This window comes from Rhinoderma darwinii, chromosome 1, assembly GCF_050947455.1.
Source record: "Rhinoderma darwinii isolate aRhiDar2 chromosome 1, aRhiDar2.hap1, whole genome shotgun sequence".
NCBI lineage: Eukaryota > Metazoa > Chordata > Amphibia > Anura > Rhinodermatidae > Rhinoderma > Rhinoderma darwinii.
In genome coordinates this window covers 108,435,176-108,460,581 of record NC_134687.1, presented here as the reverse complement: position 1 = coordinate 108,460,581, position 25,406 = coordinate 108,435,176, and the positions used below count along the sequence as shown (strand labels likewise).

At 41.8% G+C, this 25,406-nt stretch overlaps 1 protein-coding gene across 1 annotated transcript in view; it reads left to right on the top strand.

Annotated features, from left to right (window-relative positions):
- Window positions 1–17,247, top strand: part of LOC142674893 (uncharacterized) — a 67,652-nt gene extending 50,405 nt beyond the window's left edge. The window contains exons 4-5 of the mRNA XM_075847227.1: window positions 16,852–16,941; window positions 17,208–17,247. Coding sequence (XP_075703342.1) covers window positions 16,852–16,941; window positions 17,208–17,247 — 130 coding nt within the window. The remainder of the gene's footprint in view (window positions 1–16,851; window positions 16,942–17,207) is intronic.
- The last annotated feature ends 8,159 nt before the right edge of the window (window positions 17,248–25,406 follow it).

The following is a 25,406-nucleotide window of genomic DNA, read 5'->3' as shown; positions in this document are numbered from 1 at the left end:
CTGAAAGAGTTAACTGATCGGCAGTAACTGTTTCAGTACCCTGGACAGTGACTACCGATCACAGTACCTGTAAAAAAAAAGACGTTCATACTTACCGGGAACTCCCTGCTTCCTCCAGTCCGGTCTCCTGGCCGTTGCCATGGTGACGCGTCCCTCTCGACATCCGGCCCGACATTCCTTGATGACGATGCAGCCCATGTGAGCGCTGCAGCCAATCACAGGCTGCCGCTGCCTCTGCAGCCAATCACAGGCTGCAGAGGCCTCTGCAGCCAATCACAGGCTGCCGCGTCAGAAAAGGTCGGACTGGAGGAAGAAGAGGGACTCGTCACACAGACAACGACCGGGTACGTATGAAATGCTTTTTATTTTATTTTTAATCAGCAGCCTCTTTTCTCTATCAGTGATTGATAGAGATAAGTGGCTGCCGATTTGTATAATGTTTTTGACCGGGTTCGGTCAAAACGGGTTCGGCCGAACCCGGTGAAGTTCGGATTCGCTGCGAACCGAACTTTTCCGGAAGTTCGGACCGAAACCGGGTTCGGTTGTCCCGGTTCGCTCATCTCTATTCTTAAATAGCCATTCACAGAGAAGGGCGACTTCTATGTATAATGGAACATGAAATGTAGAGCTATTCAAGTAAATATTTTAGTGTTTTCTTTCCTCACTGTAGCCTCATATAGAAAAAGTATGTCCAAAATGTGCACAAATGCCTCCAGTTTTATACGGTAGCTTGGGAAAATGATATTAAACAAAGTTGGGTTCATGAAAAAAACTATATGACAGCCGCATTTTTTCCGTATCTCTTTATTAAAAGCAAAAAAAGAAAAAGTTGCAAAAAAATATATTGTTAGCTTTTGTAGAACTGTAAATAGGAAAAAACGCAAAAATAGCAGGTCCATAGACAAAAGGCTAAACATATATTGGTTCTCACATTTTATGGTTTAATTAAACAAAACATTGTAAGGATATGTTCACACGGCTTATTTACGGACGTAATTCGGGCGTTTTACGCCTCGATTTACGTGCAAAAATGCACCTCGATAGCGTTGGCAAACATCTGCCCATTCATTAGAATGGGTCTTACGATGTTCTGTGCACACGGTAATTTTTTTTACGCCCCGCTGTCAAAAGGCGGGGCGTAAAAAAGACGCCCGCGTCAAAGAAGTGCCTGTCAATTCTTCAGACATAAATGGAGCCGTTTTCCATTGACTCCATGGAAAAAAAGCTCCATTTACGTCCGTAATGGACGCAGCGAAATAGCGCCTCAACATGCCATTACGGCTGAAATTACGGGGCTGTTTTCTCCTGAAAACAGTACCGTAATTTCAGCCGTTACGGACGCTGCCGTGTGAACATACCCTAAGGGTGAATTCACATGCGGCAGATTTGTTGCAGACATTTCTGCTTCTGAATATCAGTTCTATTTATCGGATTGGGACTTGCAGAAATCCATGCACCTGCTGCCGAATCAACCCCATTCAGATGAAAGGAAGTCATTTCAGACGCAGAGATTTCTGCAACAATATCTTCAGTATGTAAATCCACTCTAATATATAAACCTATTATTTTCCAAGCTAATTTTGGTCTTTCTGAGCCCTCCAGCTTATGTACTTTTCAAATACCTTATTTTTCAGAATAGCTTTTACTTTTTAGGAAGCATTTTGAGATACAAACATTTTGCTTGCTCTCAATAGCAGAAACTTGCAAAAAATAACTATTTTTAGGCTATGTTCACACGGAGTATTTTGGGGGAGGAATATCTGCCTCAAAGCTCCAAACGGAATTTTGAGGCAGATATTCCTCCCCCAAAATACTCCGTGTGAATAGCAATTATCGCGCCGTTTTTCGCCCGCGGCCATTGAGCGCCGCGGGCAGAAAACACGCTTTCTCCTGCCTCCCATTGAAGTCAATGGGAGGTCGGAGGCGGAAGCGCCCGAAGATAGGGCATGTCGCTTCTTTTCCCCGCGAGGCAGTTTTACTGCTCGCGGGAAAAAGACGCCGACGCCTCCCATTGAAATCAATGGGAGGCGTTCTCGGGCCGTTTCTGCCGAGTTTTGCGACACGGTTTCCGCGTCAAAAAACTCGGCAAAAGACCCCGTGTGAACATAGCCTAACATTGGTTTTTACTTTTTTATGCAGTTTTATGCACCTTAAAGGGTTATTCCCTTAATTTTTGTATAATGTAAAGTTATACAATTTTCCAATATACTTTCTATATAAATTCCTCACGGTTTTCAAGATCTCAGATGCCGCTATTCATTGTTGACTGGGTGTTACAATTCCTCTTGCCAATAGGGTGTGGCCCTAGACATTTCCAGGATGAGTATATATATATATTTTTTTAAAACCCATACCTATATAAGAATCCGCTATCTATGAGTCCTTTTCTTCTCTTTATTGGGTCATTAATATACAACATGGAGTTTAGTCAGGTACCCTCGCTACCATTGACAATGGCCTATTTCACAAAATAACACCACTATTATATACATGCTTGAGTTTTGACATATAAAATCATATAAAATCCTGAGGCACTCTGCCAGGCTTTGCTGCCCTGCAACTTCATAGCAATCTAACCTTTTGATAAAATACTGCTTATATATTTTTTTAAACAATTTCTCAATAAATATGAATTGATCAAATTCTGCAATTTACAATTTCTATTAATACATCTAAAAATTAAGTACTCTAAAAGATGTTTTCCTGTTTTATTTTTGACTGATTAAGTACAGGGTGGGCCATTTATATGGATACACCTAAATAAAATGGGAATGGTTGGTGATATTAACTTCCTGTTTGTGGCACATTAGTATATAGGAGGGGGGAAACTTTTCAAGCTGGGTGTTGACCATGGTGGCCATTTTGAAGTTGGCCATTTTGTATCCAACTTTAGTTTTTTCAATGGGAAGAGGGTCATGTGACACATCAAACTGATCGAGAATTTCACAAGAAAAACAATGTGTGCTTGGTTTTAACGTTACTTTATTCTTTCATGAGTTATTTACAAGTTTCTGACCACTTATAAAATGTGTTCAAAGTGCTGCCCATTGTGTTGGATTGTCAATGCAACCCTATTCTCCCACTCTTCACACACTGATAGCAACACCGCAGAAGAAATGCTAGCACAGGCTTCCAGTATCCGTAGTTTCTGTTGCTGCACATCTCGTATCTTCACAGCATAGACAATTGCCTTCAGATGACCCCAAAGATAAAAATCTAAGGGGGTCAGATCTGGAGGCATTTCTTCTGCGGTGTTGCTATCAGTGTGTGAAGAGTGGGAGAAGAGGGTTCCATTGACAATCCAACACAATGGGCAGCACTTTGAACACATTTTATAAGTGGTCAGAAACTTGTAAATAACTCATGAAAAAATAAAGTAACGTTAAAACCAAGCACACCATTGTTTTTCCTGTGAAATTCTTGATAAGTTTGACGTGTCACATGACCCTCTTCCCATTGAAAAAACTAAAGTTGGATACAAAATGGCCGACTTCAAAATGGCCGCCATGGTCAACACCCAGCTTGAAAAGTTTCCCCCCTCCCATATATTAATGTGCCATAAACAGGAAGTTAATATCACCAACCATTCCCATTTTATTTAGGTGTATCCAAATAAATGGCCCACCCTGTACATCAAGATTGGAAATTGCTTCTAGCTTGGAGCTAGTTCTTCTTTTACTGCCTGGTCTGTTATCTTTACTTTACACTGTTAGTTAAATTAATAGTAATAAAAATTTGTTTTCTGTGCCAAATTATGGTTGTTTTTTTTTCATGTCATTAAACCACATTTGTGTGGAAACAATTCCAGTCTGCAGTATAGTACAGTAATTTTACAAATTGTGATAAATCTTCAGGACAATTTAATAGCGTGCAGAATAACAGTTTTTTGTTCCTACGTCAATGTTAATAGTTATGTCAAATTAAAGTTTAATGATCCTTTGTAATTAAAGTTTTCAGCAAAAAATACAAACCGCATTTTATAAAGTAATTTCCTTTAGAAAAGTAGAAAATAAATGAGAGGTAAAAGGTGCTCGTTATTCTTAAAGATCTTCAGCAGTCAGTTTTTCCTTGGTGGTGTATATTGTTTTAAATGTACCTAATATGCAATGTTTTCTTGTGTACATCTTTCAGTCCCATGCAAACGGGTGTACGAAGTAACCATAGAGTTCCATAGGAAATCAAATATAATCCAACTTTATTGAAGAGACCCCCTTTTTTTTGTAGAATCAAAATTCAGTGGCAATTATTTTCATTATATAGCTGTATACAGACGCTCTGGTTTTCATCATTCTGGCTCCCTGAATTTACCATTAAGGCCAAAAAAAATTGCATATTCATTTATATAGCTAGTATTGAACTCAATGAGAGTTGTATAAACATGAAGTGAACTCCCCCAAGTGGCAGCTGCAGGTAGCCATTATGACAGCATTACACTTCTATCACTGGCTCCATAGCAGTCATGTTCCCTGACTAATAAATAGGGCAAAATGATACTTATATTAATTTCCTAATCTTTTGGCTTGTTAACAGAGGCCAGGGGTGTAGCTAAAAGCTCATGGGCCCTGGTGCAAGAATTCAGCATGGGCCCCCCTACCCCTCCCCAACACCACAAGACCCCTGCCGCGCCTATGCCCAGCCGCCTTGCTTAACCGCCCCTATGGATGCCCACATAATATAATGCCCCCATAGCCGCCCCTACACAGTATTATGCTCCCCGTAGCTGCCCCCATACAGTATAATGCTCCCATGGCTGCCCCCACACAGTATAATGCTCCCCATACTGCATAATGCCCCCACACAGTATAATGCCCCCCCATAGCTTCCCCATACAGTATAATGCCCCCCATAGCTGCCCCACACACAGTACAATGCCCCCATAGCTGCCTCACACAGTATAATGCCCACATAGCAGACCCCATACAGTATAATGCTCCTCATAGCTGCCCAAAACAGTATAATGCCCCCATACATGCCCACATACAATATAATGCTCCCATTACAACTCCATACAGTATAATGTCCCTCATAGCTGCCCCCACACAGTATAATGCCCACCATAGCTGCCCCACACAGTATAATGCCCCATAGCTGTCTTCCCACAGTGTAATGCCCCCATAGCTGCCCCCATATCAGCCCCATACAGTATAATGCCCCCATACCTGTCACCCCACAGTGTAATGCCCCCATAGTGACCGCCATATCAGCCCCCCATACAGTATAATGCCCCCATAGCAGACCCCATACAGTATAATGCCCCTCATAGTTTCCACCATATCAGCACCCCCTATACAGTATAATGCCCCATATGAATAATAATAATAGAAAAATAATACAATTACTTACCTATCCCCGTTCCCACGACGGGTGGATGAGGAGATTCTTCTCCTCCTTTGCCCTGTGTTATGAGTGACTCAGCGCAGACAGGCGCGCTGACGTCACTTAATCGCGCCTGTCTGCACCGAGCCGCCAATGGCTCACGGCACAGTGAATCCTGGAGGAAGGAGCCATCAGCTCCTTGCTCCAGCATTAAATTTAACTGGATCTGCGTCGTGGGGACGCAAATACAGTTGGAACCGGGACCACGGTGAGTGGTTCGCTACCCCCGGAGTTCTTCACACGACCACCCCAGGGGGTCGTGACCCACAGTTTGTAATGTATTGTATAGTGCAGTTTGTGTCTGCAGTAGAGAGAGGAGAGGGGGACCTGTAATTTAAAGCCCCCCCTCTCCTCTCTCCACTGCAAACACAGACAGTACAATACACAGACATACATTACAGGCACCCCCCCCCCCCTGTAGCTCAACTGGAGTCTTCAATGCTCTTCCGCACCGGCTCTTCCACAATGACTGGAACTGAGTGTACCATGTGACTGTGACGTCTAAAGGAGCCATGCCCGTAACCAGGAAGTGCCGGCATCATAGCACATAAAGAATTAGTATTAGCGCGGTGTGTGGCAACGGGGGCCCGGTCGCAGGTGCGAAGCGCTGCGACCCCTATTGCTACGCCACTGACAGAGGCTATAATACTAGAAAAAAAGTTTCAGCCACATAGTTTTGGATATTAACCCCTTAAAGAGGCTCTGTCACCACATTATAAGTGCTCTATCTCCTACATAAGGAGATTGGCGCTATAATGTAGGTGACAGTAATGCTTTTTATTTAGAAAAACAATCTATTTTAAACCACTTTATTAGCGATTTTTAGCTTTATGCTAATGAGTTTCTTAATGCCCAAGTGGGCGTGTTTTTACTTACGACCAAGTGGGCGTTGTACAGAGGAGTGTATGATGCTGACCAATCAGTGACTAGTCAGCGTCATACACTCCTCTCCATTCATTTACACAGCAGCATCGCGTTCTTACTAGATAGAACACGATGTGCTGCCACATACACAGACATTAACGTTATTTAAGTGTCCTGATAATAAATATACATGACCTCCAGCCTGGACGTGATGTGTATTCAGAAACCTGACACTTCTGAATCTTTTCTGTGAGATTCCAGCAAGCCACGCGTAATCTCGCGAGAGTACGATCTAAACGAGATTTTGTTTCCCTTGCTGGAAATCTCACAGAAAAGATTCAGAAGGGTCAGCATTCTGTATACACATGACGTCCAGGCTGGAGGTCATGTATATTCATTATCAGGACACTTGATTAACGTTAGTGTCTGTGTATGTGGCAGCACATCGTGTTCTAGTAAGAACGCGATTCTGCTGTGAAAATAAATTGAAAGGAGTGCATAAGGCTGATTGGTCAGCGTCATACACTCCTCTGTACAATGGCCACTTGGTCTAAAGTAAAAATACGCCCACTTGGGCATTAAGCAACTCATTAGCATAAATCTAAAATCGCTAATAAAGTGGTAAAAATAGATCGTTTTTTTTAAATAAAAAGCATTACTGTCACCTACATTATAGCGCCCATCTCCTTATATAGGAGATAGGGCACTTATAATGTGGTGACAGAGCCTCTTTAAGTTTGGGCCTTAAAGGGTTATTCCCAAGTTGACCCAAATTTTTTTTATTATTTCATATTTTACATATTAAACCCTACCCGCACGAGGACGTATAGTTACTGAGTTGTTCCCGGTGTACACAGCCGGTGACTGTGTTTACCGGGAACCGGGAAAGAAGCTGTCCCTAACACGGGCAATGGACCCCGATTTATGGGTTACGATGCCGGTGATCGATATGATCGGTGGATCTGTACAGATCTACCGATCACATGGTTTTTACTGTAAAAGTTTTAAAAACCATTCCCGGGACTTGTAGCTAAGTCCGGGAATGGTTACAAAAGTCCCCCTGATCATGGCGTATGCCATGATCGCGTCCGATACAGACTCAGTAAGCGGTGAGGAACCACAGTTCTTTCTCTCATCCTCCTCCTCCAGTGACAGTGAGGAACCACCTCGTAGTCGCAGGAGGATTAGTGCCCAGGTTCTGCCTGACCCTGAAACTTCCATTCATGCCCAGCCCAATCGGTGGCAACTGACTAATTGTGAAGAAATGCACAATTATTGGGGGTTAGTCCTCAACATGGGTCTCACTTTAAAGTCCGAAGTGACATCCTACTGGTCCACGGACATTCACTATCAATGTCCGCTATACCGCAATACTATGACCAGACCCCGCTTTGAGGCCCTCCATAAATTTCAGCACTTTAGTGACAACTCCCAATACCCCCCCAGGATGATCTCAATTTCAATAGACGTTTTAGAATTAGGCCCCTCATTAACATTTTATCCAAAAAATTTTCATCAGTCTACACCTCTCAAAAATAAATTTCCATAGGTGAAACTCTAGTGCACTCCAAGGGCAGGCTGAAGTTTTGCAAATATTTACCAAATAAGCGCGCCAGGTACGGGATAAAAATGTACAAGCTGTGTGAATCGGAGACCGGATACACACACGCTTTCCGTATTTATGAGGGGAAGGACAGGATAATACAGCTCCCAAATTGCCCCCCCCCATCCTGTCCACAACAGGGAAGACAGTGTGGGACCTCCTGCACCCAGGAAAGCTGGCCATCCGAGTACATACTTGGAGTACCCAGTGAAAATGAACATTTATTTTACTTGGAGACGAGGTGGGGGAAACGTCTACTGCTCCAAGTAATGTTTGCCGAATTGTTCCTGGGCAGCAGGACACAAAAAAGGTGACGTGTCTGCACAAAAAGGGGTATCCACATATCAGTGTGATACTTGCCCATCTAAACCCGGACTGTGTATAAGGGAGATTTTTTTTCCTGTTTTTTTTTTTTTTGATCACTAAAAATAATAATTTGATTTAATTTTTAGGTAGATGTCTAGCTCGTCTACGTCAATTTGTCGCGTCAGTCAGTCAGCGTCAGTTGTCAGTCAGCGTCAATTCGTTGTCAGTGTCACTCCATAGCGTCCGTGTCAGTCAGCGTAAATCTGTTACTGTCAGTCGCATCACGTGTCAGTCAGTCGTGTCAGTCAGCGTCAGTTAGTCAGCATCAATCCGTTGTCAGTGTCAATCTGTAGCGTCCGTGTCAGTCAGCGTCAATAGCGTGTCAGTCAGCCTCAGTGTCAGTTAGTAAGTGTAGTAAGTTTTACTAAGTGTTATAAAAAATTAAAAAAAACACAAAAAAATTGTTTGTCAGTGTTAGTATTTAGTGTTTTACCTGACAAAAATGTAAAAAAAAAACAAAAACGTAGTGTTTCAGTGTTAGCGTTAGTTAGTGTTTTATGTGATAAAACGAAAAAAAAAATACAAAAAATCTTTGTTATACTTGGTTACCATTCTCTGAGGTACGTGTGTGTAAATACTAAAATACTACGAATATATATATATATATATATATATATATATATATACACACACACACATAAAATGGCAGAGACTTTACACCGCTGAAGAGGCGTATGCCATGATCGCGTCCGATACAGACTCAGCAAGCGGTGAGGAACCACAGTTCTTTCTCTCATCCTCCTCCTCCAGTGACAGTGAGGAACCACCTCGTAGTCGCAGGAGGATTAGTGCCCAGGTTCTGCCTGACCCTGAAACTTCCATTCTGCCTGACCCTGGTACAGCCAGCAGTGATTGTTCAACCCCAACCAATTACAACCACCAAATCCCAGAATTTACTGCTGCGGCAGGAATTCACGTACAGACAGAAGGGTGGCTTATTATTGGATTTGTCAAATTATTCTTGACCGTTAATTTGATCTAGCTCATGGTTGATCGAACCAACATTTAAGCCCAGCAGTTTATTTCGGAACACCCCAACGCCTTTCATGCCCAGCCCAATCGGCGGTAACTGACTAATTGTGAAGAAATGCACAATTATTGAGGGTTAGTCCTCAACATGGGTCTCACTTTAAAGCACGAAGTGACATCCTACTGGTCCACGGACATTCACTATCAATGTCCGCTATACCGCAATACTATGACCAGACCCCGCTTTGAGGCCCTCCATAAATTTCAGCACTTTAGTGACAACTCCCAATGCCCCCCCAGGATGATCTCAATTTCAATAGATGTTTTAGAATTAGGCCCCTCATTAACATTTTATCCCAAAAATTTTCATCAGTCTACACCTCTCAAAAATACATTTCCATAGATGAATCCCTAGTGCACTCCAAGGGCAGGCTGAAGTTTTGCCAATATTTACCAAATAAGCGCGCCAGGTATGGGATAAAAATGTACAAGCTGTGTGAATCGGAGACCGGATACACACACGCTTTCCGGATTTATGAGGGGAAGGGCAGGATAATACAGCTCCCAAATTGCCCCCCCCCCATCCTGTCCACAACAGGGAAGACAGTGTGGGACCTCCTGCACCCAGGAAAGCTGGACATCCGAGTACATACTTGGAGTACCCAGTGAAAATGAACATTTATTTTACTTGGAGACGAGGTGGGGGAAACGTCTACTGCTCCAAGTAATGTTTGCCGAATTGTTCCTGGGCAGCAGGACACAAAAAAGGTGACGTGTCTGCACAAAAAGGGGTATCCACATATCAGTGTGATACTTGCCCATCTAAACCCGGACTGTGAATGAAGGACTGCTTCCGCATCTACCACACCTCCCTGTATTAAAAATGTTATACTTTTAAAACGCCCACCCTTCCCTTTATCATTCTGGTCTTTTAGCCATTTTTAAAATTGGACACTCTAAAAAAAATCATTATACCCTGAGATGAATACCTAATACTCTAACAAATGTGTATGATCTGCACAATTTTTTTAGGCCTATGCTTGTGGCTGAAAATCATCCAAATAAAAATAAGGCCTCAAAATCCATGTGGTGATCCCTCATTTCCAGGCACTGCTAGGTGTCCAGACAACATATTTAGACCACTTTGTGGGTATTTCTAAACTCAGAAGAAAAATCTCAATAAATATTGAGGTGCCTTCCTTCACTTACATGCTGTGTCTGAAAAAATCTGTCCTATAAATGGAGCATTTGTGAAAAATGTAACATTTTATTTTTCATGCCAGTTTTCTACTAAATTCAATACCAAAAATATGGGGTCATAAAAGTGATCACACCCCTAGATAAATTCTTTGAGGGGTGCAGTTTCCAAAATGGGGTCACATCTTGGGTATTTCCACTGTACTGGTACCTAAGGAGCTCTGAAAGCGCAACATGGCACCCGAAAACCTTCCCAGCAAAATCTGTGCTTTAAATGGTTCTCCTTCCCTTCTGAGCCCTGCAATGGGTTCAAACAGCAGTTTATTGACACATATAGGGTATTTCCGTTATCGGGAGAAATTGCTTTACAAATGTTTGGGTGTTTTTTCTCCTTTGTTCCTTGTAAAAAGTAAAATTTCTACGTTTGTTGCTGAGAAAATGTAGATGTTCATTTTCAGACTAATTCCAATAAATTCAGAAAAAAAACCTGTGGGAGTCAAAATGCTAACTATACCCCTAGAAAAATTCCTTGAGTGATGTAATTTCCAAAATGGGGTAACTTTTCAGGGGTTTCCACTATACTGGTACCTTAGGAGCTCTGCAAACGCGACATGACATCCGAAAGCCTTCCCAGCAAAATCTGTGCTCCAAATGGTACTTCTTCCCTTCTGAGCCCTGCCGTGGGTCCAAACAGCAGTTTATTGCCACAGATGGAGTTTTGCCATAATCAGGAGAAATTGCTTTACAAATGTTGCGGTGCTTTTTCTCCTTTATTCCTTGTAAAAATGAAAAAATTCTATGTTTTTTTCAAAACAAGGTAGATTTTCATCTTCACAGACTAATTCCACTAAATTCTGCAAAAAAAAACCTCTGGGGACAAAATGCTAACAATACCCCTTAAAAAATTCCTCGAGGAGTGTAGTTTCCAAAATGGGGTCACTTTTGGGGGGTTTTCACTGTTTTGGTCCCTTCAGTGCATTGCAAACATGGCACCAAAAACTATTCCAGCAAAATGTGCGCTTCAAAATCCAAAAGGCGCTCCTTTGCTTCTGAGCCCTGCTGTGGGTCCACACATCAGTTTATGACCACATATGAGGTATTGTCGTAATCGGGAGAAATTGCTTTACAAATGTTGAGGTGCTTTTTCTCCTTTGTTGCTTGTAGAAATGAAAACAATCTGTGTGTTTTTCCGGGAAAAAAAAAGTTGATTTTCATCTTCACAGACTAATTCCACTAAATTCTGCAAAAAAAACTGTGGGGACAAAATGCTAACTATAACCCTAGAACAATTCCTTGAGGGGTGTAGTTTCCAAAATGGTGTCACTTTTTGGGGGTTTCCCCTGTTTAGGCACCACAAGACCTCTTCAAACCTGACATGGTGAATAAAATATAATCTAAAAAAAAGGAGGCCCTGAAATCCTCTAGGTGCTCCTTTGCTTCTGAGGCCTGTGCTTCAGTCCATTAGCACACTAGGACCACATGTGGGATATTTCTAAAAACAGAAGAATCTGGGCAATAAATATTGAGTTCCGTTTCTCTGGTAAAACCTTCTGTGTTACAGAAAAAAATGGATTACAAATATTAATTTTGGCAAAAAAAATGAAATTTGTAAATTTCCCCTCCACATTGCTTTAATTCCTGTGAAACGCTTAAAGGGTTAAGATACTTTCTGAATGCTGTTTAGAATACTTTGAGGGGTGCAGGTTTCAAAATGGGGTGATTATGGGCACTTTCTAATATATAAGGCCCTCAAAACCACTTCAGAACTAAACTGGTCACTGAAAAAATAGCCTTTTGACATTTTCTTGAAAATGTGAGAAATTACTGCTAAAGTTCTAAGCCTTGTAACGTCCTGGAAAAATAAAAGGATGTTCAAAAAACTATGCAAACATAAAGTAGACATATGGGAACTGTTAACTGGTAACTATTTTGTGTGGTATTACTATCTGTTTTACTAGTAGATACATAAAAATTTAGAAAAATGCTAATTTTTAAAACATTTCTCTAAATTGTGATGTTTTTCACAAATATATATTGAATTTATCGACCAAATTTGATAAAAAAAATTAAAGTACAATAGGTCACAAGAAAATGATCTCAGAATCGCTTGGATATGTAAAAGTATTCCCAAGTTATTACCACATAAAGTGACACATGTCAGATTTGAAAAAAATCGTCTGTGTCTACAAGGCCAAAACAGGCTGTGTCCTAAAAGGGTTAATAAATAATAATTTTCCCCTAAAAAAAATTTTGGTCAGTCAAATATAATTTTTGATTTCATCAATTTCAATCTAAAATGTTCTTTTTTTTAAAACTAAATATGTGTGTTTCTATCACTCTTCACCAGCAAGCGGCGTTGTAATAAAATTACAATGCTGCTTGGTATATGTGCGTGCTCCCGAGACTGCTATTATACAGCATTCTTAGCAGCATCACTCTCTTGCAGAATCCCCACCGAGCGCTTCAATGATGGTAAGTTTTGTTGCCGTCATTACCCCTTACCCAGCGGTGTAACTAGCACTGTATCAGCCATACCGGCTGCTATGGTGCCCTCAAGAAAGTGCGCACGCATCGGTAATGCGCACTCATGCTATAGAAGAGAGAGGAGAAAATGGAGAAGTGTGCAGACGCGAGAGACTGAAGGGAACGGCGGGGGTGGTATCCTACATGTAGCCCTAGTGTGGTAATGGACTGAAGCACAGGATACAGAAGCAAAGGAGCATCTAGTGGATTTTGGGGACTCCTTTTTATTAGAATATATTTTATCTTTTGGTGCCAAAACAGTGGAAACCCCTCAAAAGTTACTCCATTTAGTAAACTACACCCTTCAAGGAAATTATCGAGGGGTATAGTGAGCATTTAGGCCCCAGAGGTATTATTGCTGCATTTTGTGGAATTAGGTTGTGAAATTGAGCATCACATATTTTTATGATAAAACGTGCACATTTTTATTTTTTACAAGGAATAAAGGAGAAAAAGTGCCCCAACATTTGAAAAGCAATTTTTCCCGATTACGGCAATACCCCATATGTGGTCATAAACTGCTGGTTGGACAAACGGCCGGAAGGCAGGAGCGCTATTAGCATGTAGCATGTATTTGTTGGATTGGTTTCTGGGCGCCATGTCACCTTTGCAAAGCTTCTGAGGTACCAGTACAGGGGAAACCCCTTAAAAGTGACCCCATTTTGGAAACTACACCCCTTGAGGAATTCATTGTAGTTTTCATGGGGGGCATGCGACTTTTTGATCAGTTTTTATTCTATTTTTTAAGAGGCGTGGTGACTAAAAAACAGCAATTGTACTATTGTTTTTTATTCAATTTTTTTACAGCGTTCACCATGCACTATAAATGACATATTTACTTTATTCTGCGTGGCAAAATGATTACGGCGATACCATATGTTTATAGGTTTTTTATGTCTGTTTGCACAATAAAATACTTTTTTGTAAAAATCATTTACTTATTGTGTAGCCTTATTCTTAGTGTCATAACGTTTTTATTTTTCCATCAAGAAAGCCATGTGAGGGCTTGTTTTTTTGCGCAACGAACTGTAGTTTTGATCAGTACCATTGGGAACATGCGACTTTTTGATCTCTTTCAATTCCTTTTTATGAGAGGTGAAGTGACCAGAATATTGTGATTTTGGTACAGTTTATTATTATTTTCTTTTACGGCGTTCACCACGCGGGATAATAAAAGTACTTTTGTTGGTAAGACCGTTACGGATGCGGCCTGACCAACAAATTATTTTTTTCATAATAAAGGACTGATAAGGGAAAAAGGTGTATTTTTACTTTTATAATGTTAAAATTTGTATTAATCGCTATTAATCGCGGCTTCTAAGGGGTTAATCGGCGGGCACCACTGCGAACGGTCCCTGGGGTAGGAGCTGTGACAACTGCTGTACGTGACAGCAGTTGTCACAGCTCATAAATGTGACCGGAGGGGTGAGCGGAATAGCGGTTATTCCCAGGGTGTACTATTAGATAACTGAGCGCGAACGATGCGCTCAGCATCACCTAATAGTACGTCCTGGAGCGGGAAGGGGTTAAAATGCTGCATGCTATTTTCACTTTCTGACAATTACTCCGTACTACTCTATCATTTAAACTGAAGTAGTCCCTCAGGTTACAATAACTTTAGTTAGAATATTTTAAACTTACCTGGGCCACAGACAGTGTTGATCTGCAGGGCATGTGATTCGTAGGAAGCCATTAAAAGAGGGAATTTATGTACAGTACTGCACTCTACCTGTATTACATGTATTGTACGGCTATCTACCTGTACTACATGTATTGTACTGCTCCCTACCTGTACTACATGTACTGTACTGCACTCTATTTGTGCTACACATACTGTACTGCTATCTACCTGTATTACATATATTGTACTGCTCTCTATCTGTACTATATGTACTGTACTGCACCCTACCTGTATTACATGTATTGTACTGCTATCTACCTGTACTACATGTACTGTACTGCACTCTACCTGTACTACATGTACTGTACTGCTATCTACCTGTACTACATGTACTGTACTTCTATCTACCTGTACTACATGTACTATACTGCTCTCTATTTGTGCAATATGTACTGTACTGCTATCTACCTGCATTACATGTACTGTACTGCTCTCTGCCTGTACTACATGTACTGTACTGCTCTCTACCTGTATTACATGTATTGTACTGCTCTCTATCTGTACTACATGTACTGCACTGCTATCAACCTGTACTACATATACTGTACTTATATCTGCCTGTACTACATGTACTGTACTGCTATCTATCTGTATTACATGTATTGTACTGCTATCTACCTGTATTACATGTACTGTACTGCTATCTACCTGTACTACATGTATTGTACTGCTCTCTATTTGTACTACATGTACTGTATTGCTATATACCTGTGCTACGTGTATTGCACTGCTAACTACCTGTGCTACATATTCTGTACTGCTCTCTACCTTTACTACATATACAGTTTTGTTATCTACCTGTAATACATGTACTGTACTGCTATGTACCTGTGCTACATGTACTGTACTACTCTGTATCTGTGCTGCATGTACTGTACCGCTATTTAGCTGTACTACATGTACTGTACTGCTCTCTAACAGTACTACATGTTCTGTATTGCTATCTTACTATACTACATGTAATGTACTGCTATCTACCTATGCTACATTTAGTATACTGCTATCTATTTGTGATACATAGACTGGACTGCTCTCTACCTCTACTACATGTACTGTACTGCTATCTACCTGTGCTATGCTACATGTACTGTTCTGCTCTCTGTCTGTACTACATGTAATGTACTGCTCTCTACCTGTACTACATGTACTGTACTGCTACTTATACCTGCATAACATGTACTGTAGAAATTCTCTACCGGTACTATATGTACTATACTACTCTGTATCTGTACTCCATGTACTGTACTGCTTTCTACTTGTAGTACATGTGCTGTTCTTTGCCGTTACTACATGTACTATACTGCTCTATACTTGTACTACATGTAGTGTATTGCCCTATACCAGTATTATTGTACTAAACTGCTTTTTACCTGTACTACATGTACTGTACTGCTCCCTACCTGTACTACGTGTATTGCTTTCTACATGTACTAAATGTACTGCTGTCTACCTGTACTACATGTACTATATGGATTTTTACCTGTACTACATGTACTGTACTGCCTTCTACAGTACCTGTACTACAGGTACTGTTCTGCTCTCTACCTGTGTAACATGTATTGCTCTCTACCTGTGCTATATGCACTGCTCTCTACCTGCACTACATGTATTGTACTGCTCTTTACCTGTACTAAATGTATTGCTCACTACCTGTACTACATTTACTGAAGCGTTTTCTCCCTGTACTACATGTATTGTACTTCCCCCTAACTGTACTTCTTGTTCTGTACTGCTGTCTACCTGTACTATGTTCTGTACTGCTTTCTTCCTGTGTTATATGTAGTGCATTGCTTTGTACCTGTACTACATATACTGTACTGCTCTCTACATGTACTACATGCACTGTATTACTATCTACCTGTACTACATGTACTGTACTGCTATGTACTGTGCTACATGTGGTGTACTACTCTGTGTCTGTGTTACATGTACTGTACTGCTATCTACCTGTACTACATGTACTGCACTGTTCTCTAACTGTATTACATGTACTGTATTGCTATCTACCTGTACTACATGTACAGTGTGGATATTTACCTTTGCTATATGTACTGTACTACTCTGGATCTGTGTGTGAAAGTGAGAAAAATATGCTTATGTGACTCCATTTTGTAAGTGTGGTTATATGGCTCCATCTTGTATGAAGAATCCATTTTATGTTTTGAAGAATCATCTGCTTCTTTGTAAAATTAAATTTATCCTGGGATTGTCTGGACACTCATAAGGTTAAACATTCTAAGCTATGTTTATCTTTTTTATCTGGGTCTTCTAGGAGAATGTACGTGTTGGCCTTGCTGCTGAAGGTTGTTATGTGGAAATCTTATCTTTCTCATTATTTTTGTGAGAAGCTCTCGATTTGCAAGTAAGTTCCATAAGATGCCTTACTTGCCCATCATTGGCTGAGACAGAGCCAACGTCCCATTTGTACGTGATAGGCTGAGCTAGAGCCAACGTCCCATTTGTACGTGGTTGACTGAGCTAGAGCCAACGTCCCATTTGAAAGTGATTGGCTGCGCTCAAGCCTACTCCCCTTTGATACTATTGTAATTGCATTCTATCAATAAACCAGAGAAGGATTTTTGGGTATACAAAGCGTGTTTCTTTGTGTCTTACTTCTCTTTGTTATAGCAATACAACTAATGGATTTGGATCTGGGCAAGTGTACTGACGGGTGTCCATTGACACTCCCATCAAACCTTCAGTCTAATATATGTTTGCATCAACAGTTTTTGGTGCTGAAACCCGGGAGATTAATCGTCTGATAGCTGTCAGGCATCGATGCATCAGTGGAACAATAAAACCGGCTGGCAAGTAAGAAATTTATTCTTACAAAACCATTTCACTCATGTATTGTTGAGACCTTGAATTAGCTGTTGTGATGAAACAATCTCCCGAATGCAGTCACTTGTCTAGATGTATGTTGAAAACTATTTTTGTGATGGATTATTGAAGATGTAGTGTAAATTAGTTCATGGTATGAAGGCATGAAAAGATATTGTCAAAAGTGTAAATGGTAGGAGTAGTAAGAAGTATGACTAGGTTGCAGTGACTGAGCGGAGGGTTGAGAGGAGTTGTAATTTACTTGTAAATGTTTTTGATGTTATTCAGGGATTACAACTTAGGCAGTTGAAAAAAACTTGTACTGATGAAGAAACCTAATTTCAAAGGTCCGGTAGTGTGTCCATTGAGTGTGGTGCCTTATGCTATGTGGGAGGGTAATGAAGATCAAGGCTTTGTAAAATAAACCTGCAATGAAATGGTGGCTGCTGGATTTGTGTTGTATTGACATAGGTCTGTTGTTGGTAATTTCATTTATTATTTGTTTATTATTTGTTTGTTGTGTCAAATTGTTAAGGATCAAAGGAATGTTTGAGTTGAGTAAGAGCTGAGTGCCAGGTATGTCAAGTCCGACTCAGCGGCTGAGTGTCAGAAACGCCTGACTCTGCAAGTGTCGCAGACCACTGACTCAGAGTTACTACAAGTGTCCGTAGGTGACACAGGTATTCGTGGGTGACACAACTGTCCCTAGGTGATAGAGCTGAGAGTCACAGACCACTGACCGAGCAGCGCTGAGAGTCACAGGCCACTGACCTAGCAGCGGTACTACAAGTGGCGGTTGGTTGATACAGGTGTCCGTAGGTGACACAACTGTCCGTAGGTGACAGACTGTCCATAGGTGACAGAAAGGTTGGATATCCGTAGGCAATAGTACCAGTAGTACCACAAGGAGTTCTGCAGTTAAGTCCTGATAATGGGGAACTCAGAAATCCGAGTGACAGGGGGAACCTATGGTATACAGCCAAAGAAATTGTGACAAACAGGGCGGGCAAGGACTCTATGACCAACTGTGAAAAAATGTTTAAAAAGGCAGGCATGTTGAAAGATGGTTGTTTGGATGAGGAAAAGTGAAAAGATTTCATAAAAATGAACAAGGGATGGTGAATGATCATGAGTTGACAGGAAAATAAAAGTACATGGCTTAAACCGGCAGAGTAAGTGATAAATTATGGGGCAAGTAAGTTGGTATGAGTGGTATATGTATACAAGCATATATTTTGACAGAAAGAGTGACTGTGCCAGTGATGATGAAGACTAATACAACTAGGTACATTGCAGTAAGTAATGTGGATTTTGAAGGTGGCGTGACATGTGTGCAGTGTATGTGTCGAAGAGTATTCTGAGGAGCAGACTGGTGCAAATGAGTAAGAACTGACAAATGGGGGAAGATTCCCAATGTTAGAGAAAAAAAAGAATAGCAAAGCTTACAAATTGAGCAGGTATTGCATGGCTGACGTATAAGGTTGATTTTTGTATATATACTGCATGCTCTCTAACTTCTAAACCCAGCTTTACTGAGAACATTTGTGTATTTGCTGAACTAATTGAATTATTAGTTATTTTAAAGTGTGTAAAAAAAAAAGAAAACCTATCTTTACTATGCACTTGCGTCGTGAATCACCGCGCACACACACTTAGCAGCAATGCAAATAGATAAGTGCAATACATGTTCTGTACTGCTTTCTATCTGTAATATATTTACTGTACCGTACTACTATCTACCTGTGTTATATGTACTGTATTCAGGGACGGATTAAGGGTACCATGGGCCCCGGGCACTTTTTCAGGTCTTTGCCCCCCCCCACGAACTCCGAAGACGCTGTACCGTATATACTTGAAGATTGCTGTTTAGGCGGCCACAGATCTGGCACGGTTTTAATTTAGCTGTAAAAGCAGAATGAGCCATACGGAAGAGAGAAAGCAGAATACTTTGAGACACTGAAGTGGTTAGGAGATTTATAACTTTTTTATTTTTACGTCAATGGAGTGGTGTGTGAAGGATTCTTTTTTTGCGGGAGGAGTTATCGTTTTTATTGGCACCATGTAAAGTACCATATAATGGGTGAATTGGAAAAACGTGAGATTCCTGCATGGTTTTTTGGGTTTAGTTTTTACTGTATATATTTACCTTCTCTTAAGGTAAAAGTAGATTTGACATATACTTTTACCTTAAGACAAGGTAAATATATACAGACCCAGAACCAAGCTCAGCACATATATACAGCCCCAGAACCAAGCTCTGTACATATATACACCAGAACCAAGCTCAGTACATATATACAGCACTAGAACAAAGCTCAGTACATAAATACAGCCCCAGAAAAAAGCTCGGTACATAAATACAGCACCAGAACAAAGCTCCGTACATATATACATCCCCAGGACCAAGCTCAGTACATATATACATCCCCAGAACCAAGCTCAGTACACATATGCATCCCCAGAACCAAGCTCAGTACATATATACAACGCCAGAACCAAGCTCAGTACATATATACAACGCCATAACTAAGCTCAGTACATATATACAACTCCAGAACGAAGCTCAGTACATACTGTATATACATCCCCAGAACCAAGCTCAGTACATATATACAACGCCAGAACCAAGCTCAGTACATATATACAACTCCAGAACCAAGCTCAGTATATACATACAGCACCAGAACGAAGCTCAGTACATATATACAGCACCAGAACAAATACAGTTCAGTACAGAGATAATTTGCAAATTCAGTTTAACCCCTGCTGTATAAATTTGTACTACATAAAACGACAACTCCCAGTATAGCCTGAACAATGGTTAGAATATGCTGGGAGTGGCTGTTTAACAAGAAAAGAATGCTACCATCCGTCATCTCGCTGCAGATCATACAGTGACTACAGTACTGATCAGTCACAGGGAGAATAAACATTTACATTGAGTGACTCACAGGTGATGTCTCAGATTCTTTTTCGTTCTTTTTCTCTTTTCTTCTCCATCCGGTCCAGACCTCTATGATGACTTCTCTCGGGCATGGCCCATTTATGCAGTTCTCAGCTCAGATGTCTTCGGCTCCTCACTTTTCCAACATTTCCGCACCTGTAAACGAAGATAAAATTCTCATGATGCCACACTCTCTGCTTCTAAATATAATAGTATCATACAATGAATATAATACCGTAGTACTATACACTGTACTCCTGAATATAATAGTATTATACACTGCGCCCCTGAATATAATAGTACTATACACTGCACTCCTGAATATAATAATATTATACACTGTACTCCTGAATATAATATTACTATACACTGTGCTCCTGAATATAATAGTATTATACACTGCGCCCCTGAATATAATAGTACTATACACTGCACTCCTGAATATAATAATACTATACACTGTACTCCTGAATATAATATTACTATACACTGTGCTCCTGAATATAATAGTACTATACACTGTACTCCTGAATATAATAGTACTATACAATGTACTCCTGAATATAATAGTACTATACACTGCGCTCTTGAATATAATAGTACTAAACACTGTACTCCTGAATATAATAGTACTATACACTGCGCTCTTGAATATAATAGTACTAAACACTGTACTCCTGAATATAATAGTACTATACACTGTGCCCCTGAATATGTGTGTGTGTGTGTGTGTGTGTGTGTATGTGTGTGTGTGTGTGTGTGTGTGTGTGTATGTGTGTATAGGAGACAGCATATCTATAGCACTAAGACCCTATAAACTATGGATAGGATTAGATACAGTGGCTCAGCACAGTATCACACATGATAGGATTAGATACAGTAGCTCAACAGACAGTATCACACATTATAGGATTAGATACAGTAGCTCAACAGACAGTATCACACATGATAGGATTAGATACAGTGGCTCAGCAGACAGTATCACACATGATAGGATTAGATATAGGGACCAGCTCGCTGACATTGCGGTTCCAGCCCTGGACCCAGAAAAGGTAAGTATAAGAATTGTTTTGTTTTTTTATGTTTCTAATTATTTTTGTGTGTTTGTGTTATTTTACAGGTTCGGTTGTTGGACTACGTCGGATTCAAGGACTACTTCAATGACAGCGTTTTTTTTTATTCTCAATAAAATGGTTAATGAGGGTTGTGTTGGTTTTTTTATTTCAATAAAATATTTTTTCTATGTCCTTGTATTTTTTTAAACTTTATTATTACCGCCTTATTAATAGCTGCTGGCTGATTGACAACATCCATTTCTGAGGCTAACACTAACCCCCATTACCCCGGTACCCACCGCCACCAGTGGTACTGGGAAGAGCCGGCTACGAACCAGTACCCGACCATCTGTAGTGATGGTCGGGTACTGGGTCAGCCACAAGCTGGTAATATCAGCCTGGGAAAGGCCAAAAACAGTGACCCTCCCCCCCCCCCAGGTAATGCTAGGCTGCTGCTGTTGTATCTGGTGGGGTCCCCCCCATTTTTCCTAACCAGCCAGATACAAGAAAGCAGCAGCAGGTTAACATAACCAGGGGGGAAGGGCCACAGTTTTTGGCCTTTCCCAGCATAATAATACCAGCCTGCGGCCTCCCCATTGCCCCACAATCACTACAGATGGTCAGGTACTGGATCGTACCCGGCTTTTCCCGACACCCCTGGTGGCGGTGAGTACCAGGGTAATAATGGGGGTTAGTGATAACCTCTGTACCGGCTAACACTAAGCCTCGCCTTAGTAATGGATGCTGTCAATCAGCCGGCGGCCATTACTAAGGCGGTAGTAATAAAGTTTAAAAAACAAACAAAGACATAGAAAAAATATTTTATTGAAATAAAAACCACCGAGACAACCCTCATTAACCATTTTATTGATGATAAAAATGCCGTCATCGAAGTAGTCCTCGAATCTGATATAGTCCAACGACCGAACTTGTAAAAAAGCACAAACACAACAAAAACGATTAGTAACACATGTGGTATGCTTAGTTGCAGGGCCCATGTGTGATACTGTCTGTCAAGGCAGGCTTAGATACAGGGTCCAACAGACAGTAATCTTATACAGTGCATGTGGTAGGCTTATATACAGGGCCCATCAGACAGGATCACACATGGGCCATGTATCTAAGCCTACCATGTGCTTATGTAAGATGCTTTGATACAGGGCCCAGCAGACGGGATCACACATGGGCCATGTATCTAAGCCTACCATGTGCTTATGTAAGATGCTTAGATACAGGGCCCAGCAGACAGGATCACACATGGACCATGTATCTAAGCCTACCATGTGCTTATGTAAGATGCTTTGATACAGGGCCCAGCAAACAGGATCACACATGGGCCATGTATCTAAGCCTACCATGTGCTTATGTAAGATGCTTAGATACAGGGCCCAGCAGACAGGATCACACATGGTCCTTGTATCTAAGCCAACTATGTGATTGGCTTAGATACAGGGCCCAGCAGACAGCATCACACAATCTGTGATCCTGTCTCATGGGCCCTCTAAGCCTGCAACATCGTAGGCCTATAGGGATTGTCCAGTCCATAAACATTGATGGCCTATCCTCAGGATAGGCCATCAATAGCTGATGGGTGAGGGTCCATCTCTCGGGACCCGCCAATCACCTGTTTCGAAGGGGCCGCAGCGCTGGTACGACAGCTGCTTCCCCTTCATTTCACTTACTCGCTCACACTGTGAATCGCCGACACGGATTCACAATGTGAGCAAGTGACCGGAATGAAGTGACCGGAATGAAGGGGAAGCACCAGCTCTCGTACGAGCGCTGCGGCCTCTTCAAAACAGGTGATTGGCGGGAGTCCTGGGAGTCGGACCCCGCCAATCAGCCTCAAGCAGACAGGGATATTAAACTTACCCTCCACTTCAGCCGCGGCGGATGTCCTGACTCTGAACTACAGGATGGTAGTGACGTCATGCGCTGCGCACCGGAAACAGGAAGGTAAGTACTGTTGTTACTATAGTAACGGGTCCGCGGCTCCCGTTACTATAGTAACTTTTTATTGATGTAGTGCGGCCCCTATAGCTACGCTACTGGTTGGGTGAGCGGTCCCGCTTCACTCCGGTTCTCTGAACCGGCTGTAATTTTAACAGCCGGTAAGGGAGAACTGGGCCCCCTTCCAGCCTCGGGCCCCGGGCACTTGCCCAGATTGCCCTCATTATAATCCGCCCCTGACTGTATTGCTCTATAACTGTAATACATATACTGTACTGCTCTCTACTTGTTATACATGTACTGTACTGCTCTCTACCTGTACTACATGTAGTGTATTGCCCTATACCTGTACTATGTGTACTATACTGCCCTCTACCTGTACAACATGTACTGTACTCCTCTCTATCTGTACTAAATGTATTGCTTTTTACCTGTACTACATGTACTGCTCTCTACCTGTACTACATGTACTATATTGCTCTTTACCTGTACTACATGTACTGTACTGCCTTCTACAGTACCTGTACTACAGGTACTGTTCTGCTCTCTACCTGTACTACATGTACTCTACTGTTCTCTACCTGTACTACATGTACTCTACTGCTCTCTACCTGTACTACAAATACTCTACTGCTCAATACCTGTAATACATGTATTGCTGTCTACCTGTACTACCTGTACTACATGTACTGTATTGCTCTTTACCTGTACTTCATGTATGGCTCTCTACCTGTACTACATGTGTTGCTCTCTACCTGTACTACATGTATTGAACAGTTTTCTACCTGTTCGACATGTGCTGCTCTCTACCTTGTATATATGTATTTCACTTGTACTACTTGTACTGTACTGCAGTCTACCTGTACTTGATCAGGGGACTGTAGAGTGCATACACTCCTATCGGTGTCATGTTACTTCACCCACTCCCCTACCCCCATTAGTGGCCATACCCCTTACCAAACCCCCGTCCCTATAATAAAACTCGGACACTTGGGTTGGATAAATTCGGCCACAGCAGCCATTTTATTTACAAACAAACATAATGAACAACAATTTACAAATAATAATAACAATGGAAGGGGAGACCTTGGAGCTACAAAAGTCTGTCACCAAACAACCCACCTGCATCGTAATTTACTCCCAGCCATCACCCTACTGGCTCAGGGGCACCGTCATACCTGCAGTTGGCTGACCTAAACCGCAACCACTCCCCGGGACACCACCCAGCAGGAGCCCAAATTGACCAGACTGCCAGACATAATAAATTAGGGAGGGACCATACCCCCGATGAATCCCCCCCCCCACACAGTAATTTACCACCAAGTCCAAGGACCCCCAATCCGCCACACGAACATACTTAGACACCTTTAAGTACGCGAGCCCCCACCCAACAAGAGGGCCCTTTCGATCCCTTCCTGCAAGCGCAGAGTCCATAGGTCAATCCCCACGGCCGTCAGGTGCACACCATCACCTAGCCAATAATTACCCAGGCCATCCTCGACTCACAAAGACCCCCTTACCACGAAACCCGAAACTGCCCGATTAACCTTCACCCGGGCTTTATTTAAATGCGCCACTGACCTGGCATGCCGCCAAATCTTACGCGGGACAATCTCTGACCATACCACCTTAACCCCCGGGAAACTGGACCACAACCTGGGTAAATCGTATTTAATATCCCTAATCAATTCGCGGAAAGGACGACTTCCCAAATCATTACCCCCGACGTGCAAAACCAGGACATCAGGAGCTCTATCCATTTGCGCAAACCTGTGCACATCAGGCAACACCCGACTCCACACTATCCCTCTACTCCCCAGCCACCGCACAACTACATCCTCCCGCCAAAAACCCAACTGCCGCCCATCCGGACGAACATCAGCCCGCTCCGACCCCCAATGAACGTACGAATGCCCGACGATCCACACCAATCGGGCAGAGGGACCTGGAAAAATAAAACCAAACAGATTAAAACCAAAGCTATGCACAGATGTGAGCGAAAAATAAGGAGGAGAGAAAAAGAGAGGGAGAGAGGGAGGAGGAATTAAGACGTCACAC